This window comes from Oreochromis niloticus, linkage group LG6 (assembly GCF_001858045.2).
Source record: "Oreochromis niloticus isolate F11D_XX linkage group LG6, O_niloticus_UMD_NMBU, whole genome shotgun sequence".
In the NCBI taxonomy this organism is placed as follows: Eukaryota; Metazoa; Chordata; class Actinopteri; order Cichliformes; family Cichlidae; genus Oreochromis; species Oreochromis niloticus.
Genome location: NC_031971.2, coordinates 21,480,324 through 21,504,227, shown reverse-complemented (window position 1 = coordinate 21,504,227; position 23,904 = coordinate 21,480,324). Strand labels below are relative to the sequence as shown.

Sequence of the window (23,904 nt, the reverse complement as noted above, 5' to 3'; positions counted from 1 at the left end):
ATAGTAGTAGTAGCATTATTATTAATCCATTCAGAAGTTGGTCACTTTGCAGTATAGCTTCTTTTGTAAACCCGTAGATAAAAAGGGAGTGTAAAAGTGAGTAATGTTATGTTATGTTTTCTTCTGTTTGAATAAATAACATGAAACTATATTTTTCTTTTAATTTATTTTGCAATTCTCTCGTTTCAAGAGCTAATCACGCTTCTGAGAAACGGTCTACTTTTTCATCTGCTTGCTGGGCGCATCCATTTTCCCGTAGGGGTGGCCCACATCACCCTATTTAGTGAGAGATACGATATTTAACATTTTCTTATTGTGAGGAAATTTAAACACTAGTTTAGTGAAATCGTGTCTTTGTGCGTTGTTTGCCGACTGGGGAGCCGTGACAGACCACAGCAGGTCGTGTTTTAGCAGCCGTCGCACCCCTTCACCGAGCCGCTGTGGGAGCGTCTGGAATAACCTTGGTGTGAGCCAGTTGAGAGGCTGGAGAGGAGAGCGAGAGGCTGAACGGTGAGGCGGCCGAAGATCAGCGATTGCTGGCGTGAACATGGCGGAGACTGTACGCTCACTCTTCGAGTACCGGGACCCGCACAGCCTGGATAGCGACGGAGAGGGAGTGAAACCAGCACCGCCACCACGGGGGTGAGAGAGCCCGTTAACTATGACATACAGGCTTTTAATAGTTTAAAAAAGAAACTGCTTCAAGATAGTGTTTTCCTACCCGTGACAGCTAGAGTCGGGTGGGTGTGTGCGCGCATGTACGCGTGAGGGTGTTTTGATGCAAGTAAAGTTACAATTACAGGTCATTCGTCGAGTTTGTCAGTGAGTGAACGTCCACTTGAGAGAAATTACACGAGAAACTCGCGTGTTTGTTTCGTGCCACCTTGTTTTTTCCAGCGTTAACTCCACCTTACAAAGCGGCTCCAAAGAGGGGTGTGCGCGCGTGCGTGAGCGAGCGTGCGACTGTTGTGTCTGACAGTGAATTTACCCACTGAAGAGGCTGTGTGTGTGTGTGTGTGCGATGAGTGACAGAGTGAAGAATAATTAGCACAGACACACAGTTTCAGCTACAGTAATAACGCATGCATCACACACTTGTTACTTTTCCAGGTACACGGGGGAAAGATGGAGGTTAATAGTGCGTTCTGTGTTAGAGTGTACATAACAAAAGTTTTCAGCACCACAATCCCACTGCTCACTGTCACAAAGTTATAAAAATGCTGGAATTAGTGTACTGTCAAAGCTGCCCTGTGTGTATCTCTCTGTGTAAGTGCGCGTCCGCGCCTGTGTGTAGGGCGCGCTCTCGTGTGTGTGTGTGATTGTGTGAGAGAAAGACACACACACACACGCATAGGGAGGGGAGAGAGCGTGAGAGAGAAAGGAGCAGCTCTGTGTGTATATGTGTGTGTGTGTGTGTGTGTGTGTGTGTGTGCGTGCTAGAGCAGAGGAAGGAGGAGGGAATGTGTGTGTGAGGGATGGGAGGGGGAGAGAGTGTGTGCGTGACAGTGTGTGTGTGTGTGTGTGTGTGTGAGAGAGAGAGTGAGACAGAGATGAGGAGTGGGAGGGGGAGCACAGTGTGCAAGGAGTGTGTGACAAAGAGAACAGGAGTGTGTGTGTGTGTGTGTTTGGTGGTTGAGGGAATGAGTAAGTGTGTGTATGTTGGGAAGACAGGGGTGTGTTTGAAAGAAGAGAAAATGTGTTTTAAATGTGTTTTTCAGAGAGTGTGTGCGTGCTTTGTGTGTGTTGTTGTTTGTGAGTGTGTGTGCGAGTGAAATAGAAAAATAGAAACTAATTTGTTTGTGTGTGTGTGATGGGGGGGGTTAATAGAGAGTGGGGCATGAAAGGTGTGTCTACGGTGAGGCACAAGAGAGGGACAGAGACAGAAAGGATTGTGAGACTGTGAAGGACATGTGTGTGTGTGTGTGTGTGAGTGTGTACGTGAGAGGAGCATATAAAAAGTGTATGTGTGTGTTTTGGTGTGTAACTGTGTGTGTGTGTGTGTGTGTGTGTGTGAGTGTGTGTGAGAGAGACAGAGATAGAGGGGAAGTGTGTTAGAGGCACAGAGAAGGGGAGGGGAGAGTGTGTTTGCGCATACGTGTGTGTTAGGAGAGTGGGGGAGGGAATGTGAGTGTTTGTTTGTGTGTTCATGTGTGTGTGTGTGTGTGTGTGTGTGAGAGAGAGAGAGAGTGTAGGGAAGTGTGTGTGTGTGTGTGTGTGTGTGTGAGAGAGAGAGAGAGAGAGCAAGCACGAAGGACTGTGTTTATGTGAAACCAAGGAGTGTGTGGGTTTCAGTGTGTTTTTAGTAGGGATAACAATCACATGTGTGACTGGTAAAGAGTGTGTGTGTTGGCTAGTTGTTTAGGATTGTGTTAATTGTGTATGTTGTCTTAAGAGTAAACATTATTTTTGGGAGGTGTGTGTGAGAGATGGTGCAGAAAGTAGTGAGGGAGAGAAAGTGTGTGTCTTTAAGAAACTGAGGTGTGTGTGTGTTGGTGATGAGCAGAGGGTGGGGTGGGGGGTGGGATGGGGGTTAGAGAGGGAGAGTGTGTGTGTCAAAGAGGAGAAAGCTAGAGAAGATGGAGGGTGTGTGTTGCACACAGAGAGACAGCACACAGTGAGTGAGTGAGTGTGTGTGTGTGTTTAAGAGAGAGAGAGCAGGAGAGAGAGAGAGAGAGAGGAAAAGAGAAGGGAGGGTGTGTGACAGGGTGAGGATGTGCATGCGTGTGTGTGTATGTGTGTGTGTGTGTGTGTGTGCGCATTCACTTGCATGCGTGCAAGCTTTTGAAACAGCAGGGGAGGGTGAGTTTAAGTGTGTGTTGTGTATGTGTGTGTCTTGGAAACTGAAAAAGAAGGCTTGGTAGCTGCATATGCTGCGTGTGTGCGTTTTCTGTGTTTGTGTATTTGTTCTGGTAGGAGAGGTGTGTGTGTGTGTGTGTGTGTGTGTGTTCGTCCGTCTGTGAGTGTGTGTGTTTGTTCTGCAGTCAGTAAGAAAGGGAGGGGTGTGTGTCAAGGGGGAGACAGACACAAGGTTTGTGTGTGTGTGTGTGTGTGTGTGTGTGTCTGTATGTGTGTGTAGCTCCTAGACAAGGGCAGTATGTTTGTGTGTGTCATACAGAGGGAAGGAGAGTGTTTATGCATCTACTTTGTTTATGAAAGAGGAAAGGACAGTGTGTGTATGTGTGTGCATGCTCAAAGGAAAAGTATGTTGATGTGTGTGTGTGCGTGTGCCTTGTGTGGGTGGTATGGTATATGTGAGAAGGGGGAGGAGTGTGTGTGTGTGTTTGTTTGTATCTCTTTTATTATTGAGGATTCTGTGTGTGTGAGTGTGTGTTGGAGAGAGAGAGAAAATATTCTGCATGAAGGACAGAGTATACGTGAGGCTTTATTGAGTGAGTTTGTGCACGAGTGTGTGTGAGATTGTGCGTAATCCAAATGTATGTGGAGCGCAGAAACAGTTGCGTGACAAGAGGTTGTGTGTGTCTTTGCATCTGCCAGCACACGTAGTATTTGTTTGTTTGTGACTGAGAAAGAATAATGGGTCTGATGGAACATGTGTGTATGCATGCCGTACAGTGGAGGAGAGAATAAATTGTAGCAGATATGCATGAGTCTGAGAATCTGTAATGTACAGATTGAATGTGTGCGTGCTTGCTTTTGTGTGTGTGTAAATGAGGGAAAAAGTGTGTGTGTGTGTGTCAGAGATGGAACATGAGACTGTGGGTTTGGTTATTTGAGAGAAACTGAGCGCTGGGGAGAGAGAAAGAGTGTGTGTGTGCTTCACTGAGCTTTCCTATGTGTGTGTGTGTGTGTGTGTGTGTGTGTGTGTGTGTACACATGTGAGCTTTGGCGAGAGGGGGAGGGGTATGTGTGTGTGCGTGCATGTGAGCTTGGCTAGAGAGAGAGGATATTTGTGTGCACTTTGTGTGTATGTGTGTGTGTGTCAGAGAGTGAGTGTGTTTGCGTGCCTGTAAGCCTGAGAGGGAGGGGTGTGTGTGAGTGCATGTGTGTGAGCGCCTGTTTGCGTGCCTCGGTGTATGTGTGTGGGTGTGTGTGTTTGTGCATGCATGTGGACTAGGGAGGGGGAGGGATGAGTGTGTGTATGTGTGTGTGTGTGTGTGCGCACATGTGGACTCTATGAGCTCTGTGTCTGTATGTGTGCTCACGCATATGTGGGTCTTGAGTATGGACTTGTTTGTGTACTTGTGCATGCATGTGGGTTGGCGAGGTGTGTGTGTGTGTGTGTGTGTGTGTTGGGAGTGAAGGAGGGAGAGAAGAATGAGAGAATCGATTGAGAGGGTGAGACAGGAATGGAGGGAGATATCGAGGGGTCAACTCGCCGAAGAAGTGGAGGTGAGACAGATTTGGTTGGCGAGAAAGTTCCCAGAAACTCAGTGAACCAGAACTGAATACACAGGCAGACGCTCAGAAGACCCAAAATAATCCAGCAAAATATAAATGGAGAAAAACTTTGGTTTTCTGGGAATAAGCTGCTAACCTGTTGGGAAGCTAAACCTGTCTGTCCCGAGTGGTTTCTGGCAGTATGTAGGCATCACTGCAGAGTCCCCAATGACTGCAGTCATATTCTGATAAGCTATAACTTCATCATGCTGTTGTTATTCTCACGTTGTTATTTAATCATCCGGTTTAGTTACCAAGTATCAGGGGTGTAACGATATTTGCTTCTTTGACTTTGTTTGCTTCAACGCGCCCTGCGATCCACATAATTGCTGCCTGAAACTGCACCACGTGAGGTCAAATTGAAGCGTTTTTTTGGGAGCGCACAAGCTGGTTTTTTTTTTTTTTTTTTTTTTTTTTTTGAAATACTGGCTGTTTGTCAACTACAGCGTGAAAGCAGAGTTAGCCATCACAGCTGGGCACATAAAGTGCGATTTCTACTCATTTTTTTAGTACGTGTTAACTCACTCCTCATTTTAACAAAAAAAAAAACCTTCCTGTACATCCAGAACCTGCAAGTTTTTTACAATTTTTTAAATTCAGTTTTATTTATTTAGCGCGAAATCACAACAGCGGTTGCCTCAACGGGCTTGATGTTGTAAGATGAATACTGTAATACAGGTCAGTGCAGTATAATGTATTGTGACTCCTTAATTAAATCACAATCACACTTATTTTGGTCAGTATTAAGATCAATGGAATTTTTAGGAGTTCTCACTGACTTTGAAAAAATAGTGGATTTGTTCAAATTTCAACTATAATGTAAGCGAGCTAAACTGCTGCAGCCAGGGAATGAATTTGCAGGTACAAGTAAAGGAGACGGCAAAGCGCCACAATAGTCGTTTTATCTCACTTATCTTGCTTTCATGAATGAACAGTTTAATTGATTGCACAGTCCTAGCACACTCTGAATTTAAGCATAACAATTCCTGTAAAATGTATTCAGATTAAAGCAGATGGCCGAGTTCACATGCTTACAAAAAAAAGAAAAGTCTTAAATTTGTAACTCTGTTATACTGAGAGTACAGGTGCTATTCGTACAATGTACCTAGATTATTTATTTTCTCTTTCTTATGATATGTCAGCAGTTGAATGCCGTAAGTGACAAAAATAAAACTATGATCTTACATGTTGTGATTTAATTTTAATTTTGTTTAGTTTTTGGAAAACTCCTGTTGAGTGAGTCTGTAAGAGTTTTGGAAAAGCCTAGCTAGTTTTTTACGCTACGTCCGATTGATCGAATATGTTTTCAGAACATGTTTGTCCGGCTTAAATTTTGAATATTTGGTTGTTAAGCTAAGCATATTAATTGTCAGTGTGCGACATAACGCAGCAGAGTGTTGTCACAAAGCACGTGTGGGTTGCTGGTTTTCACAGAGGATGTTATTATCGTAACGACTGGTCGGCTGCACGGTCATGTGGTTTTTTAAATGTTGTGATAAGTTGAAGAGCACAACTGTTGTGGAGGAGACGTTTCGGCTTCCACGCACGTTGAAACGCTCTATTGTGATTTGTTGGTGATTACCGGGTTGTTTCTCTTCTTTTTCAGATTTATTTTCAAATCAGGGTTTGTGTGTTTGTTTGGCACAGGCACAGGGAAGCTTAACAAGAGGAGGGGAGAAAATCTACATATGTGAGCGCAAATGAAGGTGCTCAGTCTTGTTTTACACTATCATAAACACACAGACATGTGCACACAGTATCATGAGATGGGAGTGGAGTGGATCAATAGAAAGACAGTGGGTCTGGTTGATATCTCCTCAGTGACTGTCCTCCCCTCCCTCTGTTCTGTCTCTGTGTTTTTTTTCTCATTTGCTCCCCTTTCCTACTTTTCTCTCTCTCTATTTCCTACTGCTTTAGTTTTTTCCTTTCTAGCCCTTTTTTCCCTTCCTCTTCTGTTTTTTTCTTTCACTCTCTCTTGTCTGCATGCAAACACACACACACAGACCCACACACACACACACACACACACACATGCACGCACTGACAGTAATGAACACTTCAAAATCCAAAGCACGATCTTCCTATGGCCTAGTTTTAAGAGCCTCCAATGTCATGTGAGTGAAAAATAGACTGACGGAAAACAATATTGAGATGTGTGGTAACAGAACTAGCCCAGATTCTGCTGAGGCAGAATCAGTTTGGCTCTTGTGAGTGTGGCTGTTTTGGCGTTGGATTTACTCTGAAGAAGATAATCTCACACGGCCGTACTGGGCTCTCACAGGTGGCGGCATTCAGGCTCCACGGGGGTAATGGCACTCTCTTTAGTTTTGATCCGGGTGTCTCGAGTCTAAACACTCACAAGATGGCAGGCTCTTACTATGATTGATACAGTCATTATGTGTTGTATGTTGATTTGTCTCAGTTTAGTTTATTATGGCTCCTTGACACTCAATAGTACTTAAACTGTATTTATTTATTTACTGAATCTTTTTCTGGGGGAGGAAAGTGGCGGGCTGATTAGGATAGTGTGGTATTTTCTCATTTAATGGCAAGTTTTATTCAAATTAAATATCACTTTGACCAGTGGGATTTTTTCCTTTACAACAATAAACCCCACGTCCCACGCTACAGCCATTTTCACACATGCAATGCAGCCCTGAACTTTTTGCAGATTTATCAGACGGGGTGAATGTGAGAACGCAAATGTCAGAGGCATTGGGATCAGACACTGGCAGGTCTTTAACCTACCAGCTCCCTACTACAAAGTCTTGTGTGTAGCCGGATTATTCAAACATTGTCTCAGTCTGCAGCCGTTTACCCCCAATGAGCAGGCGTCGTGTGCTGCCTATTGCATGCTCCACGCCGCCTTACCTAAAACCACACAGCATATTATCTTTAGTGTGAATGCGTCTGTTTCCTGCTACATGTGAGAAAGGACGGCTGCTTAAAATACCCTGACCATATTTGAAAGTGTTGCAAGTTCATTTGTGAAAATTTGTGACTTAAATTTAGTAAATTTTCATGTTTTCACACATGCAGTGCAGCCCAGATGGAGGTGCATGTAAGAATGCAGCAGTCTCAATAGCTTTTTACTATAGACTCCGCGTTATGTCTGATAACACACAGAACAATGTCTCGGGTAATACTAATGTAATTCACACACTGTGAATTATAGGACTGTGTGAATGGGAGTAATATATCCTTCCTCCCGCTTGTGGCAAGTGATTGATTATTGATTATTTCAAGTGGTGAGAAACAGTCCAGTGAAGACTATCTGCCGTTGTGTGTCCTCCGTTCACGTGTGAAAGTGGCTTACATCTGTAATTTGTGGTTAGTTTTTCACTCTGTTTCTGATATGAAGTACGCCCTAAAGTTTTTGAATCCTAAAAGCGCTGTTGGTGCAGTTTTTCGATGCGTGGTCACGTGCATGCTGTGCACATGATGAGACAATCCCAGTGCTGGCATCAGATTAATCCACTGATCAACAGGTGGTGCTAATGAGCAAAGAACAACAAGACTGTAGTGATTAAGGCAGGGTCTAATAATTTGAGAAAACTGTTTTATGAGTACTATTAATGACTTTTTAAACCACAAGAATACACATCCAGCATGATTTGGTCTCTAACATGACTGTAAGAATAACATATTTGTTCACAGAACACCTGCACAAATTCCATCTCTACCCTTAGATAATTTTTCAAGTTTTATGTAGATTACATTTATATGGCAGTTTTAAAAACACGATTGTGTGTAATGTATACAGTGTCCTGGTAATGAGTGACACTGATACTCGCTGTTCTTACAGTTTGCATGAGATAAGTTTTGAATGTGTTACTTTTTTTCTTTGTGGGGAGAAGTGAAATAATTGCTCAAAGCCCCCTTCCACTTTAGAAGAATCAAAGATTGAAAAAGCAGCATTCCAGCTGCTGCAGTGGACAGTTTTCATTGTTTTCAGCACTAAGTTTCACTGAACTACAGAGAGCTCTTTGTATGTTGTGACTGAAGTCTTCTCCATAGAAAGTATCAAAGCTGGATGTGATGTCATTGATTGTTTTCGTCATCATCAGTTCAGTGTTTTGAACCCGCATGTGACGAGGGAGGTGCAGGCCTGACTGTGAACCTTCGTGCTCACTGGTTAATAACTAATTAGTCTTTCACACTGTCTGTGGTCTTGTCCGAGGGCTAGCCCACAGGAGTAGCCCACATATTTTTGACACTGTCCCCTAGTGACAGCACACAGGCACAACATATATACCAACCAGTATCTGGAAAGCTGTGAAGGTCAGTGAAATATAATGAATATAATATAAGGATGGCTATCTGCTAATTACTGGGCATGTATTTGCCTCTTAATTAAAATGTATTTGTTGCTCTCTGAGCCCTCTTTAATTTCTGAACCTGAATTGTGAGAAAAGATGATTATGTCCTCTTTGCCAAGAGTTTTGTTGGACTTGGACTGAGCGACTTCCTCCGAGTCAGTCGGTGCAGATCGTGTAAAATCCTAAACTCTCTGCTAGATTTTCCTCTTGTTCCAGTCAAACACGGTGAAGAGCTGTTTAAATAACCATTTTGTACTTACTGTGCATTTTTGTTTGCTGATATTGGAGGGCTAAATGTGGTCTGCTTTGATCCATTAGGTGGCTATCAGTTTATTGATCATACCTGATTGATGTGAAGTTTGGCCAGTAGGCCGATTGATTAAATGATAATTGTGTGCTTTTGTGGGTCTGTGTGTTTTCTGCAGACGCGGCTGTGGGAGGAAGAGAAAAGGGACGCCCGTGAAAGTCTTTGTAACGCCCACTGAGGAGGAGAGCGTGTCTGAACACAGGTTCAGCCCAGGTGTGTGTGTGTGTGTGTGTGTGTGTGTGTGTGTGTGTGTGTGTGTGTATTATTATTCTTACAGCAATGACCTGTGCATGTGCGTGTTCATGTTTGTGTGTGATGTGTGTATCTGCATCTGTCGGTGTGTGTTTGTGACTGGTGTGGGTGCAGAGCATGTGACCCAGTTTTGTGTATGTGTCTGTGTGCTTGACTGTGTATGTGCTGCTATGTGCACTTGTGTATGTGCTGCTCCAGGAGATGGGGTGATGCCCTGTGTGTGTGCATGTGTGTTTCCCTGTGCACATGTTTGTAATCCTTTTACACTGACAGTTTCTGTGCTCTCAGGTGAACGAAAGGAGGCAGGAGAGAATAAACGTCCCATGCTGGACAGTCCTTTCTACAATTCAGAGCCTGCTCCTCATCCCTGGTGAGTGTAAATTAAATAGTACTTCCTTTCCATCTTCTAGACAAAATAAATGGTGACTAACCTTCATTAATTCCACTCAGAATTCACCAATCAGAGCAGCAGCATCTGTAAACCCTGGGTGGATGAACTCCTGGCATGTTTACTGTTTTTTTGTGTTTTTTTAAACTTTATACATGACTCAAATGACTGATGAATTATAATAATTACTGTATATACATTTTCTGTAAAGCAGCTACTTGTTTCAGCACTAAACATGGCTAGAAAAGCAGAAACACAACATCTTTCCAGTCCTAAGAAAGTATGAAAAAGCATAAGGACAGAACAGAATAATAAAAACAATATTATTTTAATAAAGGTGAATTTTACTTCCAATCCTCCACCTCCTTCATCAGTGGTCCATCGGAGCAGGCTCATGACAAAGTCTCCCCCGGACTCAAGCACGGCTCCTGCTCATCCTCTACACCAGCTCCGTCTCCAGCTGCTTCCTCAGCTGCAACGCCAACGCCTATCCCCGCCCCCGCCCCAGCCTCCGCTGCTTCAGCTCAGGCCCCCTCTGTGACCCCTGCATCCACAGCTCCAGCTGCTCCAACAGCCTCCGCTCCGGCTCCGACAGCCAGCTCCTTCCCTCCCTCCCCTAACTGCCGTATCCGAGAGGTCCACTGCGGCAACCAGGTGCGACTGGTCGTTATTGCCATTCGAGACATCACCAAGGGCGAGGAGATCACTGTGGACTACAGCCTAACCGAGTGGGGCGAGAACCTGGTCAGTGTCATGGCAGATATTACACTTGTCAAGACTTTTCACTTCTTCATCCTTAAACTCACATTGGTGCTTGCTTATATTAGGGATACTATAGACAGTCCAACAATGCAGAAAACCTGATGAAATGTTAGCGCTTGTTGCCAAACTTTGGTTCAAGGATGGACTGCTTTTTCCAGTGTTTATCAGTCGCTCAGGGAGAAATTAGTTTTAAAAAGGTCTCCTCGTCAATAGTAGCCAGGATAGACCACAACACAGTGCAGCCACAGGACATTTTGTTTTGATTGAGCGGAGCTGCTCATGTTTGCTTTCTCTTTACAGCTCAATCATCTACTTAGCCCAACCTATAACAAAACAGTGTTTTTATGCGTACATAAAAGAAAACTCCCGCAAAAAAAGGATCTGGGCTCACCCCAAAGGAAAACCACCACATTAAAAAAGTAATTTACTGAAGTATGGAATAGATTTGTATTTATCTGGTGTTCAGAGATGGCAGACTTCCTTTAAATAAGGTAACACAGACTTATTATATATTGGCCAATCATCTTTCTTACACGCAGTCACCCCCAAAGAGCCCATTTTGAGCTAGGAAAAAGCTTCACGCTGTATGTAAAGGATGGACTGAGCCTCTGTGACATCACCTATTTGTTTGGTTTATAGTCACTGTTTTAAAACCTCGAGCTCAGCTATCTGCATAATGAGTGAGGGGTGGATCTGACTGAGAAACTAAGGACACTGCACACTCATGCAGCTGCGTCTTGTCAATCAAATGTCAGATAGACTATAATATAGAACGTGAGCCATCATGTTCATCTTAATAAGACTTGAAACTAGCGATCGACACCACAAACTCACCAAGAAAATGTTTACTGAGGTTATGGATCGAATGAGTACTTAGAAGTACTGGACTTATTTTCGCAACTGGAGAAGTGACTCCCCCTGCTGACCATAAGAAATAACGCAGATATACAGCAGATTTTTTTTTTTCAGCTGTGGAGACCACAGCCATCTTTTATATACACTCTTTGGCTGAAACTTCCTTTTAAGCTCAGGTGGAAATTCAGTTTTAATTCCAAACCCAACCGCTGGTTGAGGATAGGTCAAGGAAAGCCATTCACACTCAGAATATCACTGATGGCTTAAGATAGGCAACCATATGTACTCACATTCTTGGATCAGCTTCAAACATGTATCCCTGTTTCACACACACACATACACACACTGCACACACATTAATGTTACACACAAGCTAAGCAAGGCATGGGGTTACCATGGTGATGGTTGAGCTCCAGCTTGCTTTCTACCTATAGTGCTTAAGCAACAGTCGCCATGGTTATTGCATGACATCTGTTCTTTTAATGGATCTCATTAGATCAGATCAATTTATTCAACAGGATGATGATACCAGAATCCATTTAGGAAGATTAAATTGACAAAAATGGAGAAATTGACATCAGTGGCTGCAGTGGAGCCAAGGCGGCTCACTTCTGTTAGATTTTTGTTATTGGTTAATTGATCTGCTCTGTACCCGGCATTCCAGCATGATTGATAATCCCATTTTAATTGCTTATGAGAAGCTGACAGTGTTTGAATGCAGGTCTGTTTGAACTTCTTTTTGCTTGGCTCGTTAGTGGGACTTTTGGCGTCATAATCAACCTTTGCGCCTTGGGCCAACTGTGGAGGGCTGTCCTTGTGCTCTCTGAGTGACAGCTGAGTCTGATTGTGATGGCAAACATTAATGTGGAGCGTGCTGGCTGTTTTAATGTGAGTGCTCTGTGTCCCGCAGGGTTTTCGTGGTACTGTTTCTCCCGCGCAACATGACTGCAGCTCTGACACCGAGACCAACAATATCAAAAAGGTAAAAGAAAAACACCACTTGGTTCCTAAAAGCACAAAGAGTGATGTAAAACACAAAACAAAAAAACCCCGCAGCGTTGTAATTTTTAAAGATGTGAGAAGTAGACTTTGCGCAGCACATGTAGTTACTGGGTAGGAGGGGCTGTTTTTGAAGTCTACAAAAGAAAAGCCACATTAACTTTTTTAAATAGACACTGTTGGAGCACATATCCCAACATGAAAATCTCTCAGTTCAATCATAACTTCAAGCATTACGAAATATGAAGGTGTTTTGATTAAAAGCCAGAGCTTGTCTTCATAAAATCATCCCTTAAGTTTACTTATTGAACTTCTAGTTCAGTAAGTAAACAAAACAAGTTGTTGTGGCAAAACCAGTCAAGCTGGAATGCTAACGTACAGCATGAATAAACTTTTAAATTCTATGTTGAATTCTAAGTGATGTCATTCTGCAGTTTTAGCAACAGTTAAAATGCCTTCTCTGTTTCTCCACTTTCACCACAAATCTCTTTTTCCTCCATACAAAGGCACCAGGGGCTTGTGGGTAGTGTAGTATTTAGATCTGTCAGCCACGCCCATATAAAGGGCAGAGAAAATGATTTGCCAGGAACAAAAGATGAAATATTTACAAATGGCATTAAAACCAGAGGATCATTACATTAGAGTAATTTCTTGGTTGTCTTTTCACATATCCCTAAACTACTTTCTAAATATGAATGAAATTTTTTTGTTAAATTTGGCTTATAAAGTTTTCTCTATACATTGTAAGTATTAAACAAAAGCAAAATTGGTATTTTTTATATTATCAACTCATAAAATAATAAACTGACAATGTCGTATTACTCCTTGATGTCCACATGTTTTGCTTTCATTGCTATAATAGCATTTTCTGCAAAAAAACAGTAAGATAAGTAAGATAAGAGCATGGTGGAGTGTATGGTAACTGATAAATAAAAAACATTTTTTACTACAAGCTACATTTACCCATTCACTGATTCATAAAACGCATTATTTTATGCCTTAAGGTGCTTTTTCTATGAATCTCACACTTTCACTCCAGTGGCAATTTGAGGTTCAGCATCCTGCCCAAGTTGTTTTCCATTGCAATTGAGGACCATTTCAGTGTGGGTAGGGTTGTTATAGCAATGCGGCCAAAATGTCCAGTGACGTCATTTGTATGCAACGCAAAGGCAACAGTGGTGGACATCAAGTTGATGGTACACCTGCTGCTAAACATCTGTAGCTCTACGTTGGACCACTGTTTTAGTTCGTGTGTAACAACTTCCTCTCATTGCTGGATTTAAAAAATGGCAGGTTTGATTTTTGTGAAGAAGTCACTCTTATGACTCATTCACTGACGCCACAGTTTTGGCTCGACTTAGCTCACTTGGAACCCTGGATGAGAAGGTACTAAAACAGTACCAGGTACTACCACTTAATGGAAAACCCTAAAAACTGAGTGGAGTCAAGTGAGTAAAACTAGTGCAAAAGAGGCTTTTGTACCATGACACACTAATCGGACTAACAAAAGTTAAACATGCCTTTAGTTTGGATATATTTATGTGAGCAGTGACATTTCAGTTTCATTGGTATGAACTCTAATAATAATTCTGCCAATAAGTGATATAGTGGACAGCTTTGGAACTTGGTAGCTCTCAGTGTTTTACAGCAGTTAAAGAAGAGCTGCAGTCATGAACTAAAAGCATCTCAGCTTGGCAACTTGTAGTTTTGTTTTGTTTTTTTCCTGCACATATTGATCCTCAAGGTTTTATCAGTCTTACCTATTAGAAATTCAGTTAACTATAATGCACTTATTCAAAGTGATTAGGATAAAAGTTAGGGATATTTTTGCAGATCTGTACAACACATATGTCTAAAGCAGGGGTCGGCAACCTTTCTGATGATGAGTGCCATCTAAAATTTCCTCAGACGTCAGTGTGCCATATGATTGCATTAGCAATAAATTTAATAACGCTCTATATTAACAGTTACACACTATGTAGAACAACTTTATAGAATTATATTTGTTCGCAGATGTTGGCAGCTATCATCGAATAGTTATCAGCTATTTTGAAACAAAAAAAGACACTTTTTATCCATAACAGGAACTCCACAACTGCAAATGAACTGTACAACAGAAAATGCAAATGCTATTTATGGTCTCCTCACAACAATGATAAGAAAAATAAACTGGGCCAATATGGCATGTTTGTTAATACAGAGATACACATGTTAATGTGATCTTAGATTAATTCACTGCGTGTCGTGCCCAGGGCTGAACTGGGACAAAAAAATCAGCCTGGGCATTTTGACTAAAGACCGGCCCACCAGGTATTATAGGAAAAGCCATAAAGCCTTTGAATGAAGTCATTCATGTCACCAAAAGGTAAACCTGTTTCTCCATCACCTGTTCAGCTCTGATGGTTCAGTAAGGACATCTCCTGGTGTCATCTTCATGTTTCCCTCTCACCACATATCCAAACTGATATCATGACCAGCAGCTTTTACAGCTGTGGCTCCAGCAAACATCAGCTGATACTAGAAAGTAATATTAAATAAATTCTAACAACAGCTGTTCAAGCTTAAACGTGCTGCTGTTGTTTAACGCGACATCCGCTGGTTTCCTCTTTCTGGCGCAAAGTGAGCGATAAACAAGCAAGAGAGAAAAGCTGATCAGCTGATCATTGATCAGTTTCATGATTGAAGTAGCAACAGGAGAGGGAGGGGGAGAGAGTGAGAGAAGAAGAGGCAGCTGTGCAGCAAAGACGCAGAATAGCTCCAGCTTTTTCCATCCTAGTTGAAGTACGGGACAAACTGCGTTCTTTTTCAGCTCAATACGAAACGCGTAATATTTTCTAAGAATACGGGACGATTCCATTTTTTATGAGACGCTTGGCAACTCTACTAACTAACCTTGTGAGTAAAATAAAGTTCACTATCAGTAACATCATAGCACCCGCTCAGCTGTATAGAAACTCCGTCATGCTAGCTAGTACGCAGTACGAGTTATTGTAACTGACTGTAAAAAGTTAGCACAATGAAAATAAACTCCACCTAAACTTGGTTTATATCTGACCCAGATAGACTGCAGGTCAAAACTTCTTACCTGAAGTTCAGTTCACCTGACACTCGGACCGGCGGCCGCCTCGGGTCTCTCCTCCTCTTGCCTCCCCTTTCCCTCATCCACCTGCTGGCCTCTGTGGAAGCTCCGCCATAGCCGCCACCAAACAACCGAGTTATTTTTACACATTGGCCAGCATCTGACCAATCCACCACCTTTCATTGTTTATACCGTTACAAAAAAAACAAAACAAAACAAAAAAACATCGGCCCATAAAAACGAAAAATCACCATCGGCCCACCGAGCAAATGCCCGGTATGCCCGATGGCCAGTCCAGCTCTGGTCGTGCCATCAGTTAACCCTTCTAAAGGGAAATGAAAAAGGGTTCAGGAAGGAAATAACAAAGGTTATGAACTTCAGAAGACTTCAGTTTGAAAGTGAACAACTTTTGTGGTAATTTTATTACTACTGTTAAAAAAACCTCAGGCTAACACTTGTTGTTGTTTTTCACGTGCAGGAGGATGAACCGCTCTCCCTGACCGCCCACCAGCAGCAGCGGCAACAACAGCAGCAGGAATATGTCACCCCGTCGTGGTCCCTCTCCCCGTCGTCTTCGCCCATCTCCCATTCTGATGCTAGTGACTCGGATGCTGGAGATGAGGACAACTCCAGCCCGCGTGGGCGTGCGATACGCCGGCGAAAGAAACGTCGAGGCACTCCTTCAAAGAAAAAGACACCCCATCGGACCCCACCAGGGAGGCCGCCGCAGGTCTCCCCATCGAGCGGTCCTCATCACAACCGTCCGTTTCCTTCATCCCATTCTTCAGCACAGTCCTCCCCACCCTGCTCATCTTCATCCACTTCTGTATCCTCAGCCAAGCCTGTGTTCAAACCTCCAGGTCCTCTGGCTTCCAACACTACAGGCAGTGTCACTGCAAATGTCTCCAGAGGAGGAGTTTCCATAGACTCCATGCGCCAAACCTGTGAGTACTGTGGACGCCACTTCCGCTCCCTGGGCCGCCACTTAGATAAACACCACACTCATCAGCCCGATGTTTGCTCTGCACTCGTCGAGCGCTACACGCAGATGCCCCGTCTGCAGTCACAGAACACGAACCCGGCCACAGCTCACACGCACACCCAGCAACGCTCAAAATTGTCTACAGGACAGAGCCGCGGTCCAGATCTAGCACCAGGTAGCGTTCAGGATCTCTCCATGTCTCCACCCACTCTCATGTCAGGTAACCAATCTCCTGCTCCCTCCAGTAGAAACTCCACCCCTCCTGTTCTGACTCCTCCACGAGGACAGAATGCAGTGCCGGTGTCGGTGCTTAAGAGGAGCCCGCCTCCTGTGGCTGTGACGCAGTGCAAGAAGGGAGTGATGAGGAAGCTTAAGAAAGAAAGGCAGGTGGAAGAGGAGGAGGAAGGCATGGATGAAGATGAAGAGGATGTGGAGGTTGTGGAGGTGAAGAGACCAATAGACGAGGATGAAGTAGAGCTGGTGTGCCCTCAGTCCTTTAGCACCAAGTTGGCCAAAGAGATACAGCCACCAAAAGAAGAGGAGGATGAGGAAGAAGAGGAAGAGGAGGAAGAGGAGGAGGAAAATGGTGTGATGGAGGTAGAAGATGAAAGTGGGACAGAAGATAAGGAAAAGGACTTGCTGAGGTAACTTAGTGAATGAATTGTAAAACTTGAGGGCGTTACACACTGAACGCATTGCGTAAACAAAATTCAGAAGCTGACATGAAGCGATGATGAACTCACAACATACAACAAACTCCAAACTATTTGCCTCTGATGCTAACTACACTGACAATCACAAATATTAATTATGTTGTCTGATAACACCGGCCTCCGTTTTTAATTCATTTTTTTATTTACTTTCATTATCTATAAAAAAAAAAATTAGCTGGGAATCACTGAACATGCCCACGACTATCCTTCACTTACAATATGATATTATTGTCATTCTTAACGTTTTGCAATATGCCGAATAGTAACAAGTTAACAACTATAAAAGAAAACAATCACTTATCTGTTGCAGTCTACATAGAAAGAAATTTATATTCACTAGAAATTTACATTTGAGCTCAGCCACCTTCCTGTTTTATATTAATATAAGCAGGATACAACCATATGGCAGCCAGCTGAGTTGAGTCCCCTCGAGTAGTCCTCATTGACAAAGGCTCATTCAGGCTGATGCTGTGGTGGAAACTTTTCTGCATTTATAAATTAAAGAACAAATAAGTTATCTGCAAACCTTCAAGAATATCTCTGAGAGTGACTGCAGTCAGTCCAAGTCAACATTTGGTGTTCCTGTATCGATACAGTATCGCCACACTATGCTGTATAGATTTTTTTTTTTTTGCCTTCCCCTGTTGTGTAGCCAGATGTTTGATATTCTACCAAAACAGGTTTCTGGCACAAACTCATCAGTGTGTGTAAATAGTTTGATGAAATTAGTTTGTTTTTGAGTCTCTTTAATCTAAAAAGTGACCCAAACTAGACACAACCTGGAACTTAATGACTAACTGCTTTACTCATTTTAGTTAATGATTTCTATTTAAATTAAATGCTTTATGTAGAGGTGCAATACACAAATTTGTGCATACATCTGGCTAACTCCTGTGTGGCAGCTGGTACAGGTGCTTTGTGGAATATTTCTGTAACAGTCCTCTTAGTGAATTATGTGAATGAATATTTTTATTAAAATCGCAATTTTCCTTTTTTTTCAGTGGCTCGGGGCGTCACCACATGCTGCCCCTGCTCTCCTCCCTGTCCTCTCTGGTGCTGTACCTCCGCCGGCTGCAGCACTCGGCCTTCTTGTCTCTTTCACGCCAGCTGCAGTCTGCCGAGGCATGGCGCCTCCTCTGCCACTCCAGCCTGGCGCTCCTTATCCTCTATAACCGGCGGCGTGAGTGTGAGGTCTCTAAGCTGTCCATCAGTGAATATCGGGCTCGTGTTACTCCTCAATGCCCTGTTCCTGTTCCACCTGGTGCCCCTCCAGCTCTTACCCCATTAGAGGCCTCCCTGTCGCCCTTTGAGCGCATGGTGCTTCCTCACCTCCCCAGAGTCGGAGTCCAGGGTAAACGAGGACGTGTCCAACCCCTCATCCTACCTCCTCACTGTGAGCCCTGTCTGGAGCTTCTCCTGCAGACACGGCAGGATGTAGGAGTTGACCCTGCAAACCCGTACGTTTTTGCTCGCCCCTACCACTCCCCTGCCACGCCGCTGCGTGGCACCGATCTGCTGCGCAGCCTTGCTCGCTCCAGCGGTACCCGCAATCCCCGCGCCCTGACCCAGACCAGGGTTCGTCGACAGGTAGCGATTCTAACTCAGCTGCTGCTTCTTGGAGAAGGAGAGGAGCCCGGACAGCTTGGAGGCAGCGCTGTGGAGAGGCTCGAGCACTTCCTTGAGAGGGAGTACCACGTGACGCAGAATTGTGCTGGAATTGGCCAGGACCCAGGCCTGATGGGGAGAGTGGGCCGGGTCGTGCTGTGTGGAGAGAGGGATGGAGTACTGTTCAGAGGAATGAGCCTGAACCACATCTGTCTGGAACTGGATGGTGAGATGGATGGACCACTTGTGAATGACTGATGTTTTGTCCTTGGATTGTAACCTTTCTTCCAGTTTTTTGTGAATGATTGAGTGTGACTGCAGTTTATTGGAAACAAACATTTTTAACATCAGGCTGATGAAGTTCTCTTCTTTGCTCTTTTCAGTCATGTCAGGAAACTCTGCAGACTCGTACTCGGAGGGAGAATCTGAAGGGGAGAATGTGAAGGAGAAGCCTGAGGTGCACGCCCCTGCTCCGGCTCTGAATCCTACACCCACCCTGCTGTATGTCAGGAAGGGCAAGAACAACGGGAGGGTCGGACGACCCAAGAAGCTCAAGAACATCCAACCACCCCCTCCGCTTCCTCTTGAACCTCCACCCACAAACCGCAGGAGAGGCACAGGTCAGCCTAAATCAGGTTTATTTGTGTGTCGAGTGTTACGTGCATTTGCACAATGCAATGAGATAGTTGTGTGTATACGATTTAAAAATAAGAACACTCACACCTAACAAGAATGCATGTATAACACCATTATTATAATGTGAAAAGGTGAAACGAGGAAGAAAAAAGGAGGGAAAGAAACTTCACAACATGAATGGTTCAAGCTGTTTTGTTTGTCAGACAAAGTGAAGCCCAAGGTGAACTGGTGCATTTTTATCCCAGTAGGGAATGTTCACTGGTTGAATTACAGGAAATAAATGCTCACTGTTGAAGTCACAAACATTTGATGTACCAAAGGAGCTTTAAGAAGTTGAAGATTTAGGAGGTGCAAATAATTACGATGTTTCGTATGTACAGTATCTTTAGTTCAGTTTTATTGGAAAGTAATGGATATATTTAGGGGTTTGGGGAATGATAAAGCATAGTATTGCAAATACTGTAACAATACCAACACCAAATATTGCTATTTTATTAAAATAATAAAAATCCTCTGGGAATACTACAAACAAGAGGGCATCCAACACTCAACACACTTAGCGTGACAAAGCTATCTCCCAATTTAGAGTAAGCTAATAGATCAGTCACATGAGGGAAAATAGGATGTAACCTCCTTGCATCTACAAAAAAAATACATAAAAGAAAATCAGCAGCTGCCTGGTAAATGTATCGATGTTTTCTTTTTCCACATTCTGGGACCAATCGCAGTTTGTGGTGACCGATTGGTTGCCCAGAGCTTGAGGGTGGTGGACACCCACAACCATTTTTGTTCACGAGGCGTTTGCACAGGTCACTTGATAGGAGGAGACCTTTCTGCAAACAGTCACAGTCTGACTTGGACTGACTGCAACCGCCCTCAGAGACTGTCAAAGGTTTGCTAATAATTCAGTATATTACTGAATGATAATAACTTCATCTTATTGGATAAAACGGATACTGACAAAGTTTAACTTGTCAATACTGTAATAAACACTGCAATAATATCACATCATATTGTAATTATATCATATCATGGGGATTCACATTTTTAGTGTACACACATACACACACACACACATATATATATATGTATATATATATATATATATATATATATATATACATATATATATATATATATATATATATATATATATAGTAATTGGAGGTGGTGGTAGTGATGCCCTCAGTCTTTAAAACGAGTTGTAACTGTCAGGATTCAGAGAAATTCCCATCGTTGGTCTTAAACAGGAGCTTCAGAGCTTCTGCCTGGTAGCTGGTAGCTGGTAGCACAAGTGGACATGGTCGGTATCACTGCACAAAGGATGCAAAAAACACACCAAGCTGTCCCTTTTCAGGACATAATTTTTTACATAAAAATCAGTAGTGTCTTAGTTAATAGCTCCAAATAAAGAGCGATCTCAATAAACAGCAGTTGTGGAATCTGATAAGCACAAAATGTTTCTCTCAGTTTGTCACCACAGTCATTTTTTTCTCTCCAAGTTTGATTTGTTTCTTTCTTTTTCCTTTTCTGATAAAAGTGCTTCCTTCTCTAGAGCTGACTTAAGTGGTAATTAAGTGTTTCAGTTGCATCACTCCTCATTAAACAGTGTGTTGTCTGTTACGTGTGCAGTTGATAAAGAAATATTTTGTCTCTTGCCAAAAATTATTCTCCTTCACTTAATTTACAGCACATTGTAATTTAACTGTACTGGTAGTAAATTTACAGTTGCATTAAGTTTACTTTTAGTCATATAGTTCAGAAATCTTTTTAAGTGGATCTTCCTGAGTTTTATCACCAGATCTTTATCAGTACCTGAAGACTTGACCTCAGTTTTTATGCTAACATGGAAAAGAAATGTCAGAAAAACAGAAATGTAAACGCTCTCAGCTCTGTATTTTCTCCAGTTCAGCCATAAGTTTTGTGCTCTTTTAAGACCTTTAACTTTTGATCTGTCACACTTTGATTCAGAGTATGAGCTCTAAAAAATCATTTAACCTCTAACTCTGTTCCTCTTTTGTTCACTGCAGGAAAGCGAGGCGTCCTGAAGCGTCCCTGGTCAGAGGCTGAGCGCGCTGCAGTCGAGGAGCACCTGACCCAGAACATCAATGAGCTTCGAGTCCCCGCCAAGGCTGACTGTGAGCGCTGCCTGCAGCAGTGCCCCCTGCTGGTCAACAATCACCGCGACTGGCGAGCCATCAAGTTCTACTGCCACAACCGCATTCAGCTACTGAAGAAGAATCAGCGGCGTGAAAGCGAACCCCAGCCCCTCACTGTCTGCTGAGGGGTTTTGCATGGTTTGGGAGCCCCATAGGATGTTTATTTTGGTGCAGCTGATCAGAGCAGAATCTCAAATGGTACCTGCTGCCCACAAAATGCACTAATTTTGAGAGGACGGTCCTAAATTTCACGCCGCTCTCTGGCAGTGCGGTTTGTTTTCGACGTGGCTTCTAATTTGGCACCTGATGGCATTTCATTTTGAGCCATACAAAAAGAAAAATTTGTGCCGCTCCATTTCAAGGTCTTAAAATTACACTAGAGTATTCGTGGTGCTCCTGGTTTTGACGGTTACAGTGGAAGTCTTGTCAAAAAGCAGTGCGCTTGGACTCGGGTGCCGTTTGAGACGTGTCGTGAGAGACCACAGCCTGTGCTGTGTTGTACATGGACATTTTTTTCCTTCTTCTTACATGGATACACTAAACTGAAATGTAAACACAGGAGGAAACCAGTCCCTACAGTGTTGTTATATGAACGTTGTGAAGTAGCATTAGTGTTTTCTGCACTCGGAGACGTTAATAGGACAAATGGCCCGCGCTCGGGGGCCACACTTTCCTTCATAGCAGCTTTATAATTAGAATAGACCTAACTACTGCTAACTGAGAAGAGAATAGCCAGATCTGTCCTCAAACAACCTAGTTTTTTTTTCACACAACTGACTGTGCAATTCTGTTCGCATAATATTTGGACCTTAATTTCCATGTGAGGTACTAGATGATGAATGAGTTATGCTCTTGAAGCTACTATAAAGTTTTTTTTTAATTAATTGAAATGAATCTTCATTGTGATGGAGACGATGGGTTTCATGGCAGCGACAATTAAACGGCCTGTGAATGTTGTGAAGTTCTATTTGGATGCCTAAGATGTTTAGTTAAATCACAAAGAGCTGCTGTGAAGCCTGTTGTCTTTCCCGTCAACGGATACGGATAAATATTTTGCCCAGAGCAACTCTTATGTTTTAGCTATGATTTTGTGTCTTTCTGCCCATTGCACATTTGTCATTCAAAGCAGTAAAAAAAGGTGCTATAGGCCAATAAGCTGGATATCACTTTATGTGTGGAGAGGAGATTTCCCTTGGTTGTGTTAAAGGTTACTTAAAAAATGGGCATTTATCAGAGGAGTGATTGTTCTGTGGCGCCACTTTTGTTGCATTGTCTGTCTTGTCCTTTTCAATGGCTAGAGCTCCTCCTCCTCTTTCTGTCCTTTCCCGGCCACACTACACAGTTTGCAGCTCGACCAGATTTTTATTTTTCAGTGTTGCTGGAAATCTGTGTCCATCAGAGTAAAACCTCCATAAAACCTCAAAATGGATACTTGAAGTAATTTAAACCTTTTGCAGAATCTTTGACCTTATCTCGCTCTAGCCTTGCCAGTTACATTGTACATAACAAATATATTATCATTGAGCTAACTGGTTGTTTGTGCTAGACATAATGTAGCTTTCTCCATTTACGAGGTGTTGCTATCTGTACATAAGGCAGTTTTGTAAATACTCTACAGAGAAACAAAGAAAAAACACAATGTATGACATGCCTTGGTTATTGTGTTATGTTTTTTCTTTTTTATAAGTCTTATAAAAACTTAAAGATCTATGATTTGTGTTGTGGTTATTTAAAAACTGAAGTGTTTTATTCTGTTGGAAAAGAAACACTAGAAACACTAATGTCACCAGGTCTTAACTCAATGAAACACCTACACTTACAGGCCACTTAAGCACAGTAGTGTGAAAAAGTGATTGCACCCTTCCCGAGTTCCTATTGTTTTCCATGTTTGTCACACTTAAATGTTTCAGATGAAACTAATTTAAATATTACACAAAGATAACACAAGAAGGTGTTTATTATTATGGGGGAAAAAATCCAAACCTACTTGGACCTGTGTGAAACCTAATAACTGGTTGGGCCACCCTTAGCAGCAACAACTATAATCAAGCGTTTGTGATAACTGGCAATGAGTCATTGGCAATGAACTGCCTTTATAAGGTCATGCCACAGCATCTCAGTTGGTTTCAGACTTTGGTTTCAGACTAGACTTTGACTAGGCCACTCCAAAGGTTTTTACTGTTGGTATGATGTTCCTTTTCTGAAATGCTGGAAAAACGTTGCCTTGTCTGATGAGTTTGAATTTCTGCTGTGACATTCAGATGGTAGGGTCAGAATCTGGTGTAAACAGAGCACTGTTTAAATTCCACAGCCTACCTGAGAATTGTTGCTGACTGTGCCCATCCCTCCATGGACAGAGTGTACCGACCCTCTGATGGCTGTATCTAACACGGGAACACGTCATGTCACAAAGCTCAGAAGCTCTCAAACTGTTTATAAACAAGAAAATG

General features: G+C 42.9%; 1 protein-coding gene across 1 annotated transcript; it reads left to right on the top strand.

Moving 5' to 3' along the window:
- The first annotated feature begins 465 nt into the window (after nucleotides 1–465).
- Nucleotides 466–23,164, top strand: si:dkey-117m1.4 (nucleoporin NUP159). Its single transcript, XM_013275728.3, has 9 exons — nucleotides 466–642; nucleotides 9,143–9,237; nucleotides 9,565–9,646; nucleotides 10,039–10,408; nucleotides 12,192–12,263; nucleotides 15,838–16,985; nucleotides 18,056–18,885; nucleotides 19,043–19,279; nucleotides 21,326–23,164. The coding sequence occupies exons 1-9, from the start codon at nucleotides 548–550 to the stop codon at nucleotides 21,577–21,579; spliced, it is 3,183 nt and encodes a 1,060-aa protein (XP_013131182.2). The 5' UTR covers nucleotides 466–547; the 3' UTR covers nucleotides 21,580–23,164.
- The last annotated feature ends 740 nt before the right edge of the window (nucleotides 23,165–23,904 follow it).